Genomic DNA, 22794 nt, shown 5'->3' with positions numbered 1-22794 from the left:
AAAAAATCTTTTTGTAAAAGTAATATTGTAAATACTCTCTCTCTCTCTCTCTCTCTCTCTCTCTCTCTCTTTCTCTCTCTCTTTCTAAGCATATTCAAGCTATAATGGTCAAAGTTAGACCAATGTCTCAATGTCTAAATAATTTACAGTGAATTATTTATATCCTGTATATGTACATGCATATATACCATTTTGTATTCAAACTGCGCGCCGCAATTTTTCTGGACTTTATCAAACACAATTAGACTACTGCAATAATATCACAAGTTAAATTAAATTAACAAGCAAATTCGTAATCTTCCGATATCATATTATATGGATGTTAATGTGCTGAAAATTAAATAAATTTATTGTGAAAAATAATTTATTGTGAAAAATATTATCTGAGTCGGATCTTGAACCCGGATCTCTTGTATTTCATACGAGCGTCTTAAGCCATTAGACCACCGAGACTTTAGTAATATTCTTCGTAATAATCTAATTTTTCGTAAAGTATATGTAAGAACAATAACACTTCTTGCAGCACATTAACACCCTTATAATATGATATCAGATTGAAGATTGAGAATTTGCTTGTCAATTTAATTTAACTTGTGATATTATTGCAGTAGTTTAATAGCGTTTAATAAAATCCGGAAAAATTTTGGTGCGCAGTTTGAATAACTACAAAAATATATATGCATGTACATATATAGGATATATGTAGATAATTCGCTGTGAATTATTTAGGCATTGAGAAGATCTAGTTTTGACCGTTATAGGCTTGAATATGCTTATACTTAGTATTTAATTTCATGTCGGTCTTAATAAAATCTTATTATTGTAATGTTGTAAATTATTCAAAATAATGCTATAGATTAGACAAAATGAATATTTATTTTAGTGCGCAAAATATATTTTTTATCTGAATCCAAACTGCGTGTTACCACATTAATTATGGTATTCTTTTATTTTTCAGATAGTTTTAGTAGTGCAAATAAAAACGACAAACTAATAAAGAGCGCGTGCAGGACGATAACGCAGTATATTGATTATGCGACTGTTCCAACTATAAATTACATTCGTTTATAAAATAATTACTCAAGGCCATCAAACTTTTCGTGCTACTTCTGTTGCATACATATAGTGCGCCCGATGCACTTACATATTATTTGAATAAGTGAATAAAAAATAAATAAAATACTCATACTTCGAATATACTTCTTTTTTATTCATCAAAAAATAAATATGATTATAAAAAAATTTTCGTTTTGGCATTTACTTCTACTCTATATTATCTATATATAGCTTGCAAGCTTGCAAGAGAAAATAGAAATCTGTAAAAACAATGAAATCAGCAAAGGAGTTCTTCATCAGTGATGCCGAATGTCAGACACGTGCCTGTCAGTGATGCGGCACGGTAAGATAAAGTTGCCAAAATCATATCGGCTTTTGAATCATTATTTCATTTAAAAATTTAATTGATGGTTTTTCTATATATTTATATCACAATTATACATCCACTGACATTTAGTGTTCGTACATCATCGAAGTTACAGTTCCCGTACGATTGCAGAGATCATCGTTGGATGATGTATAAGATTGGATGGATAACCGCGCTTAGGAAATTAATTCCCAAATGAGGGAGACGTTTTTTTTCAATTATAATTTTGTCGTGTGTGTTCTCAAATATGATCAATAATACTTAATGAATAATACTTATTTTAATAATAAAATTGAATTAATTAATATGAGAAACATTTTTTATATCTCACAGATATTGCAATTCAACGGACATTAGACGTTTCTGCAACGTCTCTTCAACATTGAATCTACATTCGCGATGTTATTGCAATGTTCGCAATATTGAAATCAACGTTTTCTGAGATATCGATTCAATGTTAGTGTGTTGTATGGGAATGCTACGCGTTCCCTTAGCGTTGAGCCATTATCGTGTCTCTATCTAGATAAAACGGATACAATAAGTTACTTAAAATTTAACCAAACATTCAAATTGTAATAAGGAGGTAAATACGTTTTGTATGTAGAGAACATTCGAGAAAGATGCGAACGACTGAACGTGAGAACGCGCAGTCGGGAGTCGATTGCAAGACGGGTATTGTAAGACGCGCTTCAACTGTGACACAATAAAGTTATCATTAATACCTGATTCTGAGACATTAGTTTTTTTTTGCGATTAACCATCCAACGTGGTTGGTCCATCAAAGTGGTGACTGCCCGACGTGATCATTTTTCTTTTTTTGTTCTCGTCGCGCACTGAATTTATCTCGGACGTACTATCCGGTCGACTAAAGATTTTCTTTTCGGGAAGACAGTAACCAGTAGGGAAGTAACGTGAGATGTGAGCAAAAGTAGTGAACATGAGTATTACGTAACAGTCAAAGGAGCAGCAACAGCAAGGTCTTGAGGAGCGCAGTTGGAGCGACAAAGACATTGTTCGAAGCAACGACTTCAAGGTGCGCAACAGACAAAACGTCAGAGATCGCAGACGATGCAACAGATGATGGCAGAACAGCGGATAACCGTGAATCAGACATTCGATTACTTTTTGCCTGGTCCAGAGGTGGGCATGCGAATTCTCGAATTTACGCCCGTAAATCCTGAACTATGGTTCAGCATACTTGATCGCAGCTTTCAGGCTGCCGGAATTGTGGTCGAAGCAACGAAGTTCGAGTACGCGTTAGCTCGTTCCATGGTACATGATGGAGATTCGCGACATTATCATGAACCCGCCCGTGGAGCACGCATACGAGATGCTCATGCCGAATTAATAAAATGTCTCAGTCTGTCTCAAGAATATAAGACGCGAAGAACATTGAATTGTTGGAACATGAGGAGATCGAAGATCGTCTCAATTCTTGTCACCTGCGAGAAAATTTTCAAGTCCGACATCGAAAAATTTTTTGAGAGTACTGAGTAGTTCTGATTAGAGTTCTATGTAGTTCTTGACGAGTTTTGTCAAAAAATATTAGGTGACAAAGCGATTGGATGACTATATAACGAAATATATTTCTGCAACCGATTTTTCAAATTTCGTTTTAAGTATATATATCTCTCTTTAATTTTTGAGTCTGTGTTGGTTTTAATCGCTGAGAATTCTTCGAAATTGTTAGAATGACAATTAACGTGTCACAGAACTATTTTATAAAAAAAATTATTTAAACAAAAAAATTTTTTTTTTATAAATTTTCTTGTGTGTCAAAATTGTTTTTTATGTATCAGGAACTCTAGATATTCACAAAATAGAGCTATTAAGCTGCTCAGAACTATTCGATCTCGAATTTCGCTGAGAAGTTAGCACCCCATTTTTTAAAAATTATTTAAAAATTGTTATTAAATGAATCTTGCATTAAAAAATATAGAAAACTCTTCGTCTCATTAAAAGGAAGCAGGAACTCTAATCAGAACTATTAGATCGAAAAATTGACTTTTCAAACATTTTTAATTTTTTTTTGATTTTTCGAAATTTTTTTTTATGCATCAGGAACTCTAGGTATTCACGAAATGAAGCTATTGAACTGCTCAGAATTATTCGATCTCGATTTTCAATGAGAAGTTAGCACCCCATTTTTAAAAAATTATTTAAAAATAATTATTAAGCGGAACTTTTGTTATAAATTATATAGAACTCTTTGTCTCGTCAAAAGGAAACAGGAACTCTCAAAAGGAATCAGAACTCCTGAGTACTATAGTTGAGGTGCTAATTTCACATACCCAATAATATTAATGATAAAATTCCACTTTTTTCTAAAAATTCTGTATTAAAATTGTCAAATCTTGAATTAAATAGTTTATATAATCTTGGTTGTTATCTTTTAAATTTTATTAAGAAAACATATAAAATATGTGATGCATGTTTACAATCTGCTGGCTCAAAAAGTATTCATTTACAAAATTTGTGCAATTGAAATGTTACACAAAAAATTCTTTATATTTTATTAATATAAATACATTTAAAATTTTTATAGCAATGGAACAAAGATTTCGATATTATAACAAATATTTTGATGATATAAACAATATTAAATTATTTTTAATAAGAAATTTTATAATAATATTAAATTTAAATATGATATTTTAAAATACTATAGTCTGTTAACCAAAATAATTGCTAGATTTGTTGTACTATTTAGGTTAAGAATTTATAATAAAAGAAAAAGTGTTTCATTATCTCAAAGATATGATAGTAAGTCTATATATAATTCATTAAAAAAACAAAAACATTCTAAAAAATTTATGTATACATTTCTCTCTTATCTGAATTTATAAGGTTATCAATTTGAATTGGAGCGGAAGTTGCCACAAACGACGGACCAATCAAAAGTTGTCTCTCTCGTGTCCAGACTCTGATATAATATGTCTAGCTAAATGTAGAGTATCTATAATAAGAGTACGAGTATAACTAAGACAGCAGAACGTAAATGAGGGAGTCGTCTCATAGGGCGTTTCTCAATACGTACACTAGGCGTCATCGATGCTTTCCCGTTTGAAATTAGTTTCCTCCGATCGTACACTTCTTCTCTGGATATTCATTCATCATGACTATTAGGTTAGGTTTTGCCAATGTTACTTCGAAACTGCATGTTACGCATATATTGTATAATGTCAAAAAGGAAATATTACTAGTATAATTTACATAATATCATGATACTATTAATATATATTAAAATGTAAATCAAATTTAATTTCACAAATTAATGAGATAGGTTATAAGAAATTTATTTGGAATAATAAATATTAAATAACGCATTTAATTTATTTTATTTAAACACATATTTTGAGAAATTGTAAATACGATCAATCCTTGATTTCAATAAAGAAAACTAAATCCAATCGAAATTGATCGACAATAAATCTTATTTATCAGTCAAATAATAGTTACTCCCTGTTGGAAAAGTTTTACGAAAAACTACATAGATTGAGATAAGATCTTAGAAATTATTAGTTTTTTATAGATATTCGTAGTAGGACGTAGAGCGATGTTGTTTCTTTGAAAAACCTAGAAATTCCTTAGTTCTCAAACAACGCCACTCTACGTCTCGCTACGAATATCTATAAAAAATTAAGAATCTCTAAGCAAACAAACTTCACTCTACATGCCACTACGAATATCTATGAAAAAATTAAGAATTTCTAAGATTTTGTCTCAATCTATGTAGTTTTTCTGTATTTCTTTATAAAATTTTTTTTTCAGAGCTATTTATATAAAAAAAAGTATAAAATAGATTTTCAGAAACTTTATTGAATGAGAAATGGGTCAGAAATTATTTAAAATAATGGATATGACACTTCCATTTTAATAGATATATAAGACATTCATTTTAATCAATAAATGTATGGCGGTGACGGCAAATAAATAGAAAAATATGCCACGACATATGTATGCAAATTGTCGATAGAAGATAGAAATCGTATCATCGGATCATATTTAATAGTAATATTATTATTATTATTGTTATTGTTGTTGTTGTTATTATTATTATTATTATTATTATTTCACTTGTATGATATACAAGTTATTGCCATGTCTCCAAGAACAATAAATCGTACGTCAAAGCTTGTGCGTTACTTATGTCTACAACTTAAGTCTCTAAGGTCAATTGCACCAACGTTACTCTAATTTTAAACGAGGCTTAAAACTCTCTTTGTCCCTGTCTCTTTTCGGTTTTAAATGAGATAAAGAGAGTTTTAAATTTCGCTTAAAATCAAAGTAACGTTGATGCAACCGGGCCTAATGCTCGTGTCACACTACGCATTGGAGATTGAGGATTGCGAATTAAGGAATAGAATTCGACCAATCAGATAGTTTTAATTTTAATCCGTTTCGTTCTAATTGACTGAATTCTAATCAATTCGCAATCCTCAGTCTCCAATGCACAGTGTGACACGGGCATAAGTAAGTGTTACGATAATTCTTGTGCTCAGATCTTTTTGCGTCCTACAACTATATTATAATTAAAATACGTTAAGTTAGTTTCTAATTTACGACTTGTGACCGCGTTCTGCGTCTTATGTAGATCGGGCTTTATAGTCGTTGACATGATATAAGGACAAGAATATGTCCATACACAGGATGTAATCACGTGACAGCCTAGCGACCAATCAGGATTGTTATCAAGTTACGTCATTGTTTTGTAGTAAATTCGAATTGTATTGTTTATAGTATACTTACAGCGCTTCTTGCAATACACTTTAACAAATACTTTAAAAAATATTAAACACAAAATAAATATTAAAAATAATATTACAAATATAAAAATATTAGAATATAAAAAGGAATACTAAAAATAAAAATATATATTAATATATTTCAAAAATTTATTTAACCCTCAAATACTAAAAATTCGTGAAACCATGCGAAAGAAAAAACGCTACATCTGTATCTGTATGCTCTATATCAGTTTGATTAATAAAACATGGATTTATAAAATTGCTGTTTTTTTTTAAATCAATATTTCAAGAACTAATCTCAGGAAGGAAAGGAATCCAATTATCCCCTTCCGATCTTAATGAGCTGTTAGTATGTTATTCTCCAGACAAAAATAAGACGTATTTTTTTATACGCTTTCACTTTTAAGGGGTGAAACATCCCTTCGAATAAAATCGTTTTTTCTCTTTCGAAACGAATATAGTCGAAACTGTAAAAGGTAGATAAAAATGCTTAAAATGAAAATCGCATGGTTTCAAATGTACTTTATAATAAAACGAGAAAAAAAATTTTTTAATTTTTGTGTTATTTAATTATATAATATAATAAAATGGTAAAAAAATTTTTTTTTCTTTTTTTTTTTAATTATAAAATACTCTCTCTTCCATGCGAAGCGACTTTCACTTCACCTCCCTCCCTGCTTCAGGAGCACATAACTTTCATCCCCCCATCATATGCGTAATAAATTAGTTATAAAATATGTAAAAACAAACAGAAACTACGGCGAGAAAGATACGCCTTTTACAGACACACTATGCAACAAAGGGTTATGGCCGCAGCACAGACTCTTTCGCATCAGAATTTTTCCTTTTCTTCCATTTCACGAAAAAGAAGTATTTTGTGATTGAATGATTCCCTTATGCATTATGCATTATGCGTTATACAAGAGTCTGTGCTGCGGCTATTAATCTTATTATTCTTAAATTATACGATTGACAAGTATACAATTTTATTTTCATTATAATGAATATTAAAATGAAATTAAAATGTTGATTACATAAATCTTTTACAGCTTGTACTTTTCCTTACAGTAGGGATATTTCGATGTAACGGATACACAGTAGTCTCCTGTTGTAGAATAGTTATTGTCGAATATGTTGCTATCCACCACAATATATTTAGTAATATCGGAAGAACAACCAGGCATGACACTGTAAGAGTACGCAATCATAATAAATAATTAGTTTGTTCAATTTATTTATACTTTTTACACTTAAAATGAGATAGATATATATTTGGCGCTGAAAAGAGAAAAAACGAAGATACTAAGTGTAAAAAGGGTAATCAAATCGAACAGACCTAATATTATAGTCGGAAAGTAAACGTTCAAAGTGCCTACCCATACAAAACAATAAGTTATCAAAATGACATCAAAATGACTCCAAAATGAACATTAAAGTCATTTTTCAATCATGTCGATTCGTTTTAATGTAATTTTGACATCGTGATTTGTTCATCGTGTTTGATTATTCTGCTTGAGTATAAATAAGGAATTCTAAGGAGATACTTTTTTATTTATACGTACTTAAAAAACGGGAATATTCTAGACCTGAAAAAAAGTAAAAATAAATAATGTGATATGACTTTATGACAACGTAGCTTCTATTTTATAAATTGTCCAGAAAAACTTACAAAATGATTAATTTAAATTTAAATATGCTGTTAGTTGACAAAAAACTTACGATATGGGAACACCGACATATACACAATTATCTAACAGTGTATGAGCCAGATATTCAACAGCTATATTATGCGAGCAGTTAAGCTGAAAAAATGGACCTAAAACAAAAATTTTTACTTTATATTATATAATTTCTTATTTTCTTTTTTGCTACTACTATAGTGACATATTTTCCGAATATTTGGTTAAATATAGTAATTAATTACTCACATGCTGGTTGCGAAATGCCATTATTAAACCATAAATCGAGATGAGCTATAGATTTTTGTATCCCGAGAAATGATGAGTGAAGAGCTACCACATGATTAGCGTCTGTTTTGCAAAATCTGTCTTTGCAATCGTTAAATAAGAATGAGGGACCAGCGGGATCAGTTCCGATGAGTAGCGGAATCTTACCATAATTTGATTTCTGAAGGTTTTTCGCAGCGAAACCACTTATATGCGCGCCAAGACTGTGGCCTATGAGCGTGATCTTCTTCAATGGAACATTGCACATGTTTATCACCGATTTGACGTAGCTGAAAGAAAAATCTTTTACAAATATACATAAACTAAAGACATCGAATTTTATTCGGTTTAACATCGTCATTTGATTTTTGTTATTTTCAATATAACATATACAATGTAATGTACAAAATTAAATTTTAATCTCTTAGGCACGATGCGCCACTATAATGGCTTTCGCGGATGTCATCTTTCTGAACGACGCGCCACTATAGTGGCTTATTCTAGTGGCTCACTCGCTCACCATTTGAATTAAATAATCGTTTTTTTTCATATGTTTTGTTTCACACTTTTTTTGCCTTCACAACGTTTTATAACAGTGTTAACAATATACAGATAGAATATACAGTCTTTGTTTTTGATACGCCAGTGTCAGGTATGAATTGTTGCTTTTCATTTAAATAAATATATCATTTGCTCTTAATATACCATTTGCTCAAAATTCAGCCAAGCCTAAGAGGCCTTAATAATCGTTATATCTATTTTACATTATATATTAATTATAGGTATTACTTAATTATTATCTATTATTGTACAATATTATTTGGAAAATCATTTGAAATTGGAATTAGAATTATTTTAATTTGGATTTATATTTATTATATATGTATATCTGTATTATTAACACTGTAAAGTAGCCATACCTTGCCAAGCAGTCGCCAACTTCGCGAGTGTTACGTACTGCAAAAGGATACGCTAGTAGATTTATGATAATAGGGTCATTATAGCATGCTGCATTAGACCAATCTAGCGCAAATATCGTATAGTCTTTCTATAGAAAAAAGTCATATTCTGTTAAATTATTTTACTGTAAGCATTACAATATTTTTCTATTTTTTCTACTTATGCAATATATAAAATTTTAAAAATACAGAAAGAAATCCTACATTTTTGTTTCTATTCTTATGTATAAAAAATATTTACCTTTAACAGTAAAGAAGTAAGATTATCAAAATTAGGCCAGTACGAATGTGCAAGAAAACCATGAGTTATAAAGAAGACTGACTTTGATGAATCGAAAAAATCGCAGGAATTGTTTACTTCAATAAATTTACCCCGAGGAATGTTACTGAAAGAAATACGAACGTAAGTGACGTGAGAAATAAATTAACATTAGATACTAACGTGTGTATTTTACCTGGTGAACAAAACCATTGATACCGATGTAACGCCGAAGACACAGGAATTTTCATTTTTAGAAATATTTATATCGAAATTATTTAAATCACACGCGGCATATAAACATAGGTATAGTGAAAAGGAAATTAGAATTATTGTAACGATCTGCATTTTTTGAGAAAGAAGATATTAACGGACTACTGAAGATACTAAGGGACAATAAGAAAAATTCAAAATATACCATGATGTATTAAGCAATAACTTTGATAATGTGTTTTTATAAAATATTGACATTACAGCATTATTGACAACTGTAAGTTATTTGCTGAGTTATGAGTGCGATTGCTCATGACCTAATAAACATGATTAAGGTGAAAAACCGAGTTATGAAATTCGTAAGAGAGACTAAATTATGAAATAAAAATTAAGTTAAGGTGGCCTAATTGCATGATCGGTACAGAGAATCCGATCGCGAATACCCAATTATAATTTGACGAATACTGATTAGAAGTTGACGACAAAGATGCGAGATAAATATTGAAAAGTGTGAGCAAGCGAGTCAATCATTATATAATTCGTGCGATGTACTCTGTCCTTTCACGATTCAAGAATAGTAAAAAGTGTAATCGAAGTTTAAGTGGAGTTGTAATATAATAATATTTTATATATATATATATATATATATATAAAATATTATATTATATATATATGTAATATAATAAATATAAATAAACTAATTGTATAACTAGTATAACGTCAGTTTTAAGTAAATAAATTTTATTTAGTTAACGTTTTATATAAAAAAAAGATAAGTGCAGTGTTTTTTTTTCTGAATCATATCCTTTCCGAATTTCGAATGGTCCTGGATCTTGTGCTGATATAATTGCAGCACAACAGTATGCAGAAAATATGTAAAATATTTTATAAATATATGTACGATATTTTACAAAAATATGTGATAGTAAATAATTAATAATAAAATTTTATATATATATTATTGCATAGATTGTTTTTATTTTATAAAAACGATAATAAAAGTAAAAAATAATTAAATGGTTATTTTTTGTATGATTTCTTTTTAAAAAAAGACACATTTAAAAAAATGAAAAAATTATATATGTATAAAACAATATAAAACAATAAGTTAGAGGTAAATATAAATTGTCATATTTTGAGTTGTCACTTTTAATGAATTATCTATATTGATTACAAGTAGGATATCAAAATTATCCAAATTACAACTCAAAAAGGATAATTCTTTAAGGATCATGAAATAAAAATAACAAAAATAATAATATTTGATCATGTTTCTAAGTATAATATATTTTTTATATTCAATCTTATTTAATTAGCTAATAACTTTTTGTTAAAAAATAGCTTTTTCCTTTTTCTGAAAAATTCATATTTTTACGTATTTTATAATTTTCGTATAAGGGAACGTATATTTAAACTCATTTCACAAATAAAAAATATTAAATTTATTTATTAATTTGTATTGCCAATATTCTTTCGTAATATTTTTTAATATTAAAATAATTTTTTTTAATATTAAAAAATTACATTTAATTTAATCTACGTTAATTTAGTCTTAATTTAACTTTTAACTAATTATAATTATTTCGTTTATGCAACTTATTCTAACATAGCTGCTAGGAAAAAATGACCTATATAACAGAGCTCTGCATCATTTGCACTTCTCGGTCGATATTCGATTCGGCTCCGCCTTCCTCTTCTCATCTCATCACTCTGCGCGCATTCAAATGCCGCCCAACGCTTAGGAGCGTATAACGCTCGTAGACATGAAGTCCACCCGCTTTGGGCGCTCACGTTGTAAATTTCATTCTATTTTTTTCCCTCATTGCATAAATAAGATAGAATGATAGTAAGATTGAGCGCTTATGCGTTGCTTCATTCTATCTTAGTTGTGTAATGAAAAAAAATAGATAACAATGAAAAAAATTGATAGAATGAAGTTTATCGTGAGCGCCCAAAGCGAATGGGCCTCATGTCTACAAGCGCTATACGCTCCTAAGCGTTGGGCGGCATTTGGACTGCGCGTGGGATTATGAGATGAGAAGAGTAGTGGAAGACGGAGCCGAGTTGAAAATCGGCCTAGAAGCAAATGATATCGAGCTCTGTATACTATTATATAAATATTTATACATATACAAATGTATATAAAATTATACAAATTATAATTGTATGTAATTAATTTTCTCATATAGTTATATACAATAATATATGACATTATACAAAATTATACAAATTTATACATAACATTAGGTCCGTTTTTTATTTCTACACTAGACTACACAAGACTTTCTCGCTTTCGCCAAATATCAAATATGTACATATCTTACTTTAAGTTTCAAAAGTATATATATTTTAAACGTATTATACAATCTTATATTTTAGGTAAAATGCAAATTCAAATATTAATCCCCTCAGAGCTGGCTTTTATAGTATGTATTTTATACTATGTTAACAAAATTTTTTAAATATAATTTAGCATACTTTAATAAGTCATTTATACTAAACAATTCATTTTTTTTTAATTTTGACTATTTTTCTAACATATACATTATTGTGTATATTAGATATTAGATGATGTCGATAGAATAATTTCAACGGATAATATCATCAAATTTAATATATTAGGTGTTGGAATTAATTCGTAGCGTTTTTTAATGAAAGAATGTTATTTATTTCACATGAGCATTAAAAAATACATTAATGAAAGTACTTCCCATCACTTGTAAAACGCTACGAATTAATTCCAACACCTAATACATTAAAATGTATGTAAGGCCTGAGGGGTTAAAACGTATAAAGACGAATTTTTTCATATAGCATACACACTTATGAAATATATGTAGATTACTATGGAATTATTCATGCAGATTATTCGCAGTATATAAGATATTATAGCGCAGATAAGATATTAATATACTATAAAATACTAAAAAATTAAATTAATTAGATATTTAAATTATGAAAGACTGAATAATACTGATAATATTAAAATATAATACTAAATGTGATATTAAAAGTATATACAATATATACAATATATACAAAAAAAAACAAAGTAAAAGTAAAATATTATTATATAATTTAATTATTTTAATTCAAGAAGAAAATCGAGAAATATACGATACAATCTAACATCCTTTTTATCTTTTTCGATTTCCATTTTTAATCGATTTCCATCAATTCTTCTATTAAACTTTATACATTGCAGTGCTTAATTTCTTTTCATTAATAACAATTTAAAAATTTTAACAATAAAAATCTATACTAAATAAAGTCATGAAATTAAATTTAATTATATTTATTAATTACGTGACTCTGTCTATTATCACGCTTATTATGAAAGTGACAATTGTAGAACTTCATTTCCATTATAATTAAATTAAAGTGTCGAATTCGCCTTAACTTATTTTTGATAGACAGAAAGATTCTTTGTACAGTAGGGAAATTCTGATATAACAGAAACACAGTAGTCTCCTTCTATGGCATAGTTACGGTCGAATATCCTATGATCCACGGTAATACAATCAGTTTCGTCGGAAGAACAACCGGGCAGAATACTGCAAGAATGCCAGTTATGATAAAAAAATGTAATAAACGCAAGATAAGAAACAAGAATAAAAAAAAATTTTTTTATTTATACATACTTGAGAAACGGGATTGTTCTGGGTCTGAAAAAAATAAAAATAAATAATGTACATATGGTTATAACAATTAATGTATTCATTGTATTTTCATTTAATAAAAATGTTTAATTTGATACGATAAAGTTTTCAAACCTAAAAAATTTACAAAAATTAGATTGATCTAAGTTTAAACATGTTGTTAATAAAAAAAAGCGAACTTACGATATAGAAATACCAACGCCCGTATATTTACAACCATGAAACAATGTATTACATAAATACGCGATGGCTATATTATGCGAGCAATTGAGGTTTATAATACCGAAGAACCAACCTGAAACAAAAATTTATTTCATTTATAATTTTTTTCTGTTGTTTTTATAACGTTTACCCCGATTAATTTATTTTTAAGTTAAATATAATAATTACCACCACATGCTGGTTGGCTTAATCCATTATTGAACCATAAATCGAGATGACCTATAGACTTTTGTATTCCAGCAGCCGACGTATGAAGAACTACTACACGTTCCGCATCCTTCTTGCAAAGTCTGCCCTCGCAATTACTAAACATAAATAAGGGATATGCGGGATCGGTAGTGATAAGAAGCGGAATTTTGCCGTAACCTGATTTCTGGAGATCCTTCGCGGCGAAGCCACTTACATGTGCGCCGAGACTATGGCCCATAAATGTAATGTTCTTCAACGGAACATCGCACATGTCAATCAATGATTTGACGTAACTGAGAGAAAAATTTTATAGAAATATATTTTATATATATGTATATATGCAGGATATTCCAAACCTCTTTTATCTTCATAGAATAAAAATATGTTCGGATAATAATCCATTTAAAAATATGTTCGGATAATAATTTTACAGTTTAAAAAGCTCTATTCTCGTCTTATCAGTTTAACTTTGAGTGACGTTGCTAAACTTAGATCAAGGTTATATCGATTTCTTTAAACGTAAACCCCATTTTTTGTTACACATTCTTATTTACATATTTTAGTTTATCTCGAGAGTTTTTCAGAATACTATAACAAAATATTTTTTTATGAAGTACTTTTTAAGTTATAAGACTTGAAAGTTATACTGAATTATCTAATCTGTTTTAATTGATAAAATCTTTTAAATGTAATTAAAAGGGTCATGATCTTGACATCTTATATCAAAATTAAGGCCTTTGGAGACCTTTTACTTTAATTTTTATAATAAAAATGAAAATAAAAGGAATAATCTCCAAAAGCCTTGATCTTATATGTGGTGTCAAGATCATAATCCTGAAAAATATTTAAAAAGTTTCGACTATCAATCGAATACCTTAGATAATGCTAATGCTAACGATACTGTAATTTCCAAGCCTTATAACTCGAAAAGTACTTAATGAATAAATATTTTATTATAGTTTTGAAAAGCTGTCAAGATAAGTTACAAGAATATGCAATAAGAATAAAGGTTTCCATTTTAAAAAATCGATATGATCTTGACCTGATCTTGGCGATGCCATCCAGAGTCAAACTGATAAGACTAATGAAAAGATCTTTTTAAACTGTAAAACTATTGTCTGAACATTTTTTTGATTGGACCTTATCCTGTGAAAATAAAAGATGATCAGGGATATCCTGTGTAACATATAAAGCTAAATTTTTGATAGACGCTATATTTATTTTGTACTGTATTTTGCATTGATCATTGGAGTATTACTTAATTTTATTATAATTAACTATTGTTATCTAAAATTTTATTTAAATTGTAATTAAAATTAATTGAATTTCAATTTATATCTTTTATTATATTTTATTTTAATTTAACGAAATATTGTGAAATCGCTATACCTCGCCAAATAGGTACCAACTTCAGGAGTGTTACGTACTGCAAGAGGATACTCTAGCAAATTCATAGTGGCTGTTATACGATTATAGCATGCTGCGTTAGACCAATCTAATGAAAACACTGTATAATCTTTCTATATATAAAAAAAGAAGTTATTTTATTAATTTTTTTATTATGGATTTTACTTTTTTTCTTGATTACTTGTATAATGTGATATAAGATTTTCAAATTACAATATACAAATAAGATTTACAAATCACATTAAAAAATTCTATGTTTTAATTTTATTATTACATAAAATATAAAAATTTTTTATACCTTTGACAATAGAGAGGCAAAATTAGGAAAATTATAATTGAGTGAATTGGCAAGAAAACCATGAGTCATGAAGAAAACTGGTTTTGAGGGATTGATAAGATTACAGGATTCGTTTACTTGAACAATTTTGCCATTAGGAATATTACTGTAAAAAAATTGCAAACGTAAAAGCAGTGCAAGAAATAAATTTACAGTTACATGTTACAAGGTGCGTCCCAAAATTTTCCGAACTTTTGAAATAAAACAACAACGGTTTACTTTTTTTTTCAAATTCAAATTGTTTATTCAAAGTTAGTCCCCGTCGGATTCAATACAACGTTTAGCACGATCTAAAAGCATTTCAAATGAGTGTTTTATGTCGTTCAAAGGCACGTCCTTCAGAATAGTGGTACAAGCCCTTTGGATGTCTTCTACGTCCACATACCGCTTTCCTTTCATGGACAAATGCATTTTGCCGAATAGGTAGAAGTCACAAGGTGCCATATCAGGCGAATACGGGGAATGGTTGATTGTTAAAATGTGATTTTTAGTAAAAAAATCAGTGACAAGTGTCGAACGGTGAGATGGCGCATTATCGTGTAACAAGCGCCAACTTCCTCCTTCGCGATATTCTGGCCGAATACGACGAATGCGGTGCACCAAACGCTTCAAAACGCTTACATAGAATACAGCATTAACTGTTTGGCCTGCTGGAACGAATTCTTTGTGCACAATACCCTTGGAATCATAAAAACTTCGATGGAATTTTCGTTAATTGTCGATTTTGGGCGACCTGTATGTGCGTCGTCATTTATGTCCTCACGACCGTTCTTGAATCGCGTATACCACTCATAAACACTGGCACGGGCTACACAATTATCACCATAAACTTGTTTCATCAAATTATGGGTTTCGGTAAATGTTTTACCAAGTTTAAAACAAAACTTAATATTGGCTCTTTGTTCGAAGTTCATTCTCGTACCGATGTATACAACATACTGACACTTGAGACGCCATAACTTCGTTTCCACTGAACCAAATGTCATGAAATTTTTACTGGAAGTCAGCTAGGGATGTACCTTTCAAACGCGCAATCGAACACACGGATGGCGCCACCCGACCTATCCCTATTGAAAAAGTTCGGAAAATTTTGGGACGCACATACATTACTCAACATGTGTGAGGTTTACCTCGTGTATAGAACAGTCGAGACCGATTTAACACCAAAAATACAGGAAATTGCCAGATTGAACATAAAATTGTCTGTAAAAAAGTTATTAAAAATGTCTATTTTGTTTGCGGCATATAAATATATACAGGATGTCCCGCGAATCAAAATATTACAGCAAGAAACCCAGCAAACACAAAGTTACATGTAATGTACCTGTTAGTTGTAATTTCCCACTCAATAATATAACATATGTGTTATATTACAGTTATATTATGGGATATTACAACTAACAGGTATGTTACATGTAACTTTGCTAGGAAGTTTTAAAAAAAATTAACTAAAAAAGTTATGTATAAATTTTTATTTCAAGCAGTAGTTTTGAAATATGAGGGTTTAAATATAACCAATTATAGATTACGTTTAGACGATCACCTGTCCACGAATTGTGCGTGCAATAGTTCAGTAAGTGCGGACTTCAGTGAAAATAATCCATCTAAACGTAATCTTTAATTGGCCATATTTAAATCTTTATTATGTCACAATTTTTGCTTAAAATAAAAATTTATAAAGACCTTTTTACTCAGTTTTAAATTTTCTTATTGTGGTATTTTGATTCATAAATATTTCGGAATATCTTGTATGTTGTGTATAAAAAAAATATCACAACAACGATCCAAAATAAGTGATATATTAAATAAGATATTAATGTTGAATCTGATTATAAGAAGCACAATATTTTGCTAAATATCTCTATATAAAATTTGATATTATAATATTGTTGATAACTGTAAATTATTGGCAAATGTGCAGAAAATGCAGTCATATTAAACTTATGGTTTATATATACAGTATGTAACTATATACGCTCAATTTTGTTTCTCTCTAATATAAGGAAGTTAAATAAATATAGCGCTAATAAATCTTTTTTTTTTAATATTTATCTTCAATATTATTATATACATAAATATTTGTGAAATTACCTTCATTGTTTAGAATTAAAAAAGAAATGATGATCAAGAGTTTAAGACTCTAAAAGCGAAATTGTGGGGTTTCTGTGGTTTTAGAAAGAGTTTAAGGTAAAAAAGAGTTTAAGGTAAAAAATGTTACTTAAAAAAGCTCAAGATACATAATTCACATGATGCTCATTATTATTAGAATTTGTAATTGTCATGGAATTTTGAAGGATTATCAAACAGTTTTAAATATGATTTAAGAAATATCTGTTAATAGAAGATTTTTACCTAAAACCAGTTTTTATAATAACTTTAACAATTTCTTTTATTAAAGAAAAGCTATTAAACATAAAAATTTAAGAATTTCCGTTTATTTAGATCTGAGCTATATATTTTAGAAATTTTTGAAAGTCTTAAACTTAGTATTCTTAAAGTTATTAACCGCGCGCGCTACATTCTATTTAATAATAATAGAAATAATTAGAGAAGTTCTATTAAGCTGAAACGAACTAACTAAATTTTTAATATATATTTCTACTTGAATATCATCACTTATATTAGAAAAAGAAAATTATATTAAGATTATAGCATTAAATTGTAAACATTAAAATTTTAATCCTTTAAATAGTTTTGTTCTTTTTTTTTAGTAAAAATATTTTTTTAATATTGATTTAATTCTAGTATGGATAATAGTAATATTTATATAAATAAAAGATAAATATAACGGATAGAATTTAAAAAAAATAATTTGATTATCATAAAATTTGATATTAGAAAGTTTTTAATTGAGAAGTAATATTATAAATTTTCAGTTTCGCTTTATTTGAAGTTTACTAGTGCTATGTAAATGGTTAGTATTATTTCCAAATTTTTAAATACTGATTATAAGTCTTATTTTCTTTTATATTAATTATTACCTTTTTAAAATTCAATATTTTCAGACTACATTCAACTCATAGATATCAAGAATTTTCTAAAACTGAATTTCACAATAATCAGATCATTTTTTTTTTAATTTGAATTTTAGAATTTTGGCTAGAATTCAGCATTTCTAATTCAGCAACTTCGAAAAGTCTTTATAGAAAACAAGATCCCTTCATAAGTTATATTAGAATGTTTTATAAGTTATTTAAGTCCTCAAAGGGATAGTTATTACAATAGATGCAACGAAAAGTTTTCGAGCATTTACACGTTTCAAAATAGCGTCACATAACGTCCGTCAAGTATGGAAAATACCTCCAACGCAGGTTTGTGCAATCGTTTGAAACTTTCCGTTACGTCTAATATTTTTGCTCTATAATATTTTTATAAAATATTCTACATTATTAATGTCAAAATATGATATGGTGGATTGTCTATTATTGATACGTAATTTTTAATTCTAGATAGATTTCTTGCCTCAGAAATTAGGTATGGTATTAAAGAGTTAATCTTCAATTTTCAAATATTGTTTTCCTCATGTTAAAACTTTTTGTAAAACCAATTGAAATTTTAGGATGTTTTGAAAAATGGAATTCTAAGCATTTTTCCTTAATCTTAAAAAAAAAACGAAAGTAGCTTCACAAAAAATGTCGCTATTTTTTCAATGAAAGCACGAATGGTATTGTTTATTTGTTACAATAATGACATAATTAAAAAATTGACATTTTTTTAGTTATCTGCAGATTAAGAACAAAAATATAAAAAAAAAGAAATTTACTCTAAAAGAATATAATTTTATGTTGTTCATTTATAATGAGTTATATACCATTTCAAAATTAATATTACAAAATTTTAACGATTTAAAACATTGGAATTTATTTTTAAACAAACTACTTTCTTGAGCTATGTCATTGTTGCAACACAAAAATGTAGAATATTTCTTAAAAATATTTCTTAAAAATTGATTTAGGAATCATATTAACCGTCATTCACTGAAGGCTCCACGTTAGAATCAGTTATCTGCAAAAAAAGGTCTGTAAAAGTAGACAAATTGTCAAGTGTTTGTACATTAGTTAAAATTAATCCTAGATGCTACGTATTTAGGATTAAGACAATTAATATTTTTTTAGTCTAAATTATTTTTCGCAAACGAGCAATAAACAAGCATTTTATTCTACATTATTCAATCAATAAATCTAACATAAAAATTAAAAAATTTTTACAAAACTGTTTAATATACTATTGAAAACTTTTAGAATAAATTGTCACTCTGAAGAGTGAAATCTCACTTTTAAAGATTGAAAATTGAGCTATTGCATCTTTTGCAAGACTGACTTGATTTTCATTTTTACAGTGAGATTCCATTTTAAAGAATTTAGAGAGTATAAATGACGTTGAAAATTGGAAAGATCGAAAGAATAAGGATTCTAATATTCAATTTCAAAAGGAAAACATGCTTACCGCATTATCAGTTGGGACTGCTATTATACCGAAAAAATTGTAGAGTAGTATAAAAAATGATGCAATTATAACCAATCGCATCATTGACGAAGATGTAAAAAAAAGTGATAAGAAAAACCTTTATCGAGTTATCTTCAAAATGTATCCTTGATATAAAATGGAAATAGTAACAAAAAGAACATACTTTGGTTCACAAAACGCAGAAAGGTCGCTATTCAACGACTTCTTTTTTGTTAACTGACAAGGAAATAAGCAAGAAAGGGACGAAATATGTCGTAGTATTATCAGTTATGTAGCATTTCATGCGAAATTACATATAAACTACATAATTTTTGCATTTACGATATAGAATAATCGAAAATATAATAGCGCAAGAGGCGCGTATACAGGGTGTTTTATTTAATTGATATACTCCAAAATAATTAAAATGGCTAGATTTATAAAAAAATATTTAGGAAAAATGTATGATCTAAAAGGAGACAAATAATATGGTAAAATTAATTTTTGCAATACTCAATTTTTCAAAATCACATAAAAGTCATCGCCATTTAAAAAAATAGAATTGTGTTATTTTTTTACATGATGTGATTCTTCTATTTATTCAGCAGATAAAAATATTAGTGTTATAAAAAAATTAATAATTTACGAGATACATATTTAATATCTATTTTTTTATATATTTTAATGTAATATAATATAATATATTTTGACTAGAAAAAAAACTATTAATTTTTTATAATTGTACTTTTATATGCATACTTTTATATGCAGAATAACTAGAAGAATCTTTGTAAAAACAATTTCGAACAATAATTTTCGAATGTTGATTTTACTATTATTTACGTTTCTCTATAACTTTTCTGAACATTTTTTTTTTTTAATTTGATTGTTTTTATGTTATTTCAATATAATGGAACACCCTATATATACATATTATTGAAAAAACGTAGATCGTTTTGCAAAATTTACGTAATAAAGTCGTAAAAATATAAACATACCAACTGTATCCTTCATGTTTTATGTATATATTCGTATATGTAAAAGACTACACACTAAATGCACTTTGAAGCATTCAAAAAGTATTGCGCGTTTTACAAAGCTGTTATTGTTATAATTATGTAAAAAGCATGTCTGCACTATCAACTTGAAGATAAGAGAGCTGACTATTTTTTAAATAATAATGCAATTTATGATAATATACTGCATATATATTACATAATATATATTGATGACTACATTGAATTTTCTGTGGTGTAGTTAATTAACGAAGTTAGTTGAGGATTAATATATGATAATAACAATTTTAAGGGTGTTTACTGAAATCTTAAACATTCTTTGAGAATTTCTGGATTTTTTAGGTATTCATTTCAAAATTCCAGATAAGAAATTAATTTTTAACTCAACTTTCAAATAAGTTAGAGCACCGCAAATAAACTACATATTAAAAATTAATAGAAAACAAGAATTTTTGCGAGACTATATTTATCATTTTTTACAATTGTAGCTGCGAAATCTAATGTTTAATACTGTAAAAGAAAGACTCATTGCAATATATATGTAATGAGTTATTCTATTCTAGCTTATAACGGTCAAAGCTAGATCTTCTCAATGCCTAATAGCGTTTTCTCTTGGGATACACTGGGTGTAGCCTTCGTACCACACCAATTGCATGTAAGCACTACACTACATCAGAGTGGTGCACACTATGATGTATACTACATCATTGCGTTAAAATCCTATTTCCGCTTGATTTCCATTTTCAAATTTTAAATGTCACACTGGCTCTACACCGTCCCTTTGAGACGGTGTAGCAAAATCCCACTTCGTGCATGAAATTTCCACTACACCGTAGCCACAGAAATACGATACACTGAATGACTTCGCTTACCAGCCATGGAAACACGGTACATTGTCTGAGTATAACACTAGTGAGCGATAGTGTAGCCAAGAAAAGACGATTATAAATAATTCACAGTGAATTATCTATATCCTATATATATATATATATATATATATATATATATATATATATATATATATACATGCATATATACCATATTTTTGTAGTTATTATTTTTGTAGTTATTCTGCAATTAAATATGTATAATGTTATGTATATAATGTTAAACTGCAATTAAATTATTGTAATAATATCACAAGTTAAATTATAAATTGACAAGCAAATTCTCAATCTTCGATCCAATATCATATTACACATATAAGAATGTTAATATGCAAAAAATCTTAAATAAATTGATTATTGAGAAGAATATTACTAAAGCCTCGCTGGTCTAATGGTTTCTCATATAGAATACAGCACTCGTACAGAATACAAGAGATCCGGGTTCAAGTCCCGGCTGAGGTAATATTTTTCCCAATAAATTTATTTAAGGTTTTCAATATATTAATACCCTTATAATATGATATCGGATCGAAGATTACGAATTTGCTTGTTAATTTAATTTAACTTGTGATATTATTGCAGTAGTCTAATTATGTTTGATAAAGTCCGGAAAAATTTAAGCGCACAATTTGAATAACTACAAAAATATGATATATATGCATGTACGTATATAGAATATAGATAATTCACTGTAAATTATTTAAGCATTGAGAAGATCTAGCTTTAACCGTTATAGGCTTGAATGTGCTTATATTTAGTATGCTTATATTTAGTATTTAATTTGATGTCGGTCTTAATAAAATCTTATTATATTATTGTTTATTCTATTCTGTTGAGTATACTCAAAAAAAGTTTTTTTTACCACTTTTTTTACCTCTTCGTCAATGATGCGATTGGTTATAATTGCATCATTTTTTATACTACTCTACAATTTTTTCGGTACAATAGCGACCCCGAGTAATCATAATGTGATAAGCATATGTTTTCCTACTTTTGAAATTGAATATTAGAATCCTTATACTTTCGATTTTCCCGATTTTCAACGTCATTTATACTCTCCAAATTCTTTAAAATGGAATCTCA

The 22794-nt window shown here is 28.2% G+C and overlaps 2 protein-coding genes across 5 annotated transcripts; both read right to left on the bottom strand.

Moving 5' to 3' along the window:
• Positions 1-6851: 6851 nt before the first annotated feature.
• LOC105151546 (phospholipase A1-like) lies at positions 6852-9548 on the bottom strand. Its single transcript, XM_087404423.1, has 5 exons — positions 9532-9548; positions 9318-9462; positions 9038-9165; positions 8100-8407; positions 6852-7987 (listed from the first exon to the last, which is right to left on the bottom strand). Exons 1-5 carry the CDS (start codon positions 9546-9548, stop codon positions 7887-7889), a joined length of 699 nt encoding a protein of 232 aa, XP_087260549.1. The 3' UTR covers positions 6852-7886.
• Positions 9549-10981: 1433 nt separating this feature from the next.
• On the bottom strand, positions 10982-21704 carry LOC105150565 (phospholipase A1-like). Of its 4 annotated transcripts, none has more exons than XM_087404421.1 (9): positions 20807-21704; positions 19331-19367; positions 16493-16565; positions 15324-15468; positions 15008-15138; positions 13598-13911; positions 13391-13502; positions 13190-13213; positions 10982-13102 (listed from the first exon to the last, which is right to left on the bottom strand). In XM_087404421.1, the coding sequence occupies exons 3-9, from the start codon at positions 16555-16557 to the stop codon at positions 12949-12951; spliced, it is 945 nt and encodes a 314-aa protein (XP_087260547.1). In that variant the 5' UTR covers positions 16558-16565; positions 19331-19367; positions 20807-21704; the 3' UTR covers positions 10982-12948. The 4 variants fall into 4 exon arrangements, with proteins under 4 accessions (XP_087260547.1, XP_011062042.1, XP_087260546.1 ...); XM_011063740.2 differs by lacking the exon at positions 20807-21704 and adding an exon at positions 19809-20382; XM_087404420.1 differs by lacking the exon at positions 19331-19367.
• Between the last annotated feature and the right edge of the window lie 1090 nt (positions 21705-22794).

This window comes from Acromyrmex echinatior, chromosome 3, assembly GCF_024713525.1.
Source record: "Acromyrmex echinatior isolate Ae372 chromosome 3, ASM2471352v2, whole genome shotgun sequence".
In the NCBI taxonomy this organism is placed as follows: domain Eukaryota; kingdom Metazoa; phylum Arthropoda; class Insecta; order Hymenoptera; family Formicidae; genus Acromyrmex; species Acromyrmex echinatior.
Note: the sequence above shows the minus strand (reverse complement) of the source record. Positions and strands in the feature narration are given on the sequence as shown.

What these genes read in the sequence shown, in the direction of transcription:
- LOC105151546 (XM_087404423.1), bottom strand. An exon ending in GTTGGCGACTGCTTGGCAAG is followed by an intron (nt 8,408 to 9,037) that starts GTATGGCTACTT and finishes TTTTTCTTTCAG; the next exon opens with CTACGTCAAATCGGTGATAA. An exon ending in TGGCATTTCGCAACCAGCAT is followed by an intron (nt 7,988 to 8,099) that starts GTGAGTAATTAA and finishes TTTTTGTTTTAG; the next exon opens with GTCCATTTTTTCAGCTTAAC.
- LOC105150565 (XM_011063740.2), bottom strand. Translation starts at nt 19,892, where the DNA reads ATGATGCGATTGGTTATAATTGCATCATTTTTTATACTACTCTACAAT. An exon ending in TTGCCTCTCTATTGTCAAAG is followed by an intron (nt 15,139 to 15,323) that starts GTATAAAAAATT and finishes TTTTATATATAG; the next exon opens with AAAGATTATACAGTGTTTTC. An exon ending in AAGCCAACCAGCATGTGGTG is followed by an intron (nt 13,503 to 13,597) that starts GTAATTATTATA and finishes TTTTTGTTTCAG; the next exon opens with GTTGGTTCTTCGGTATTATA.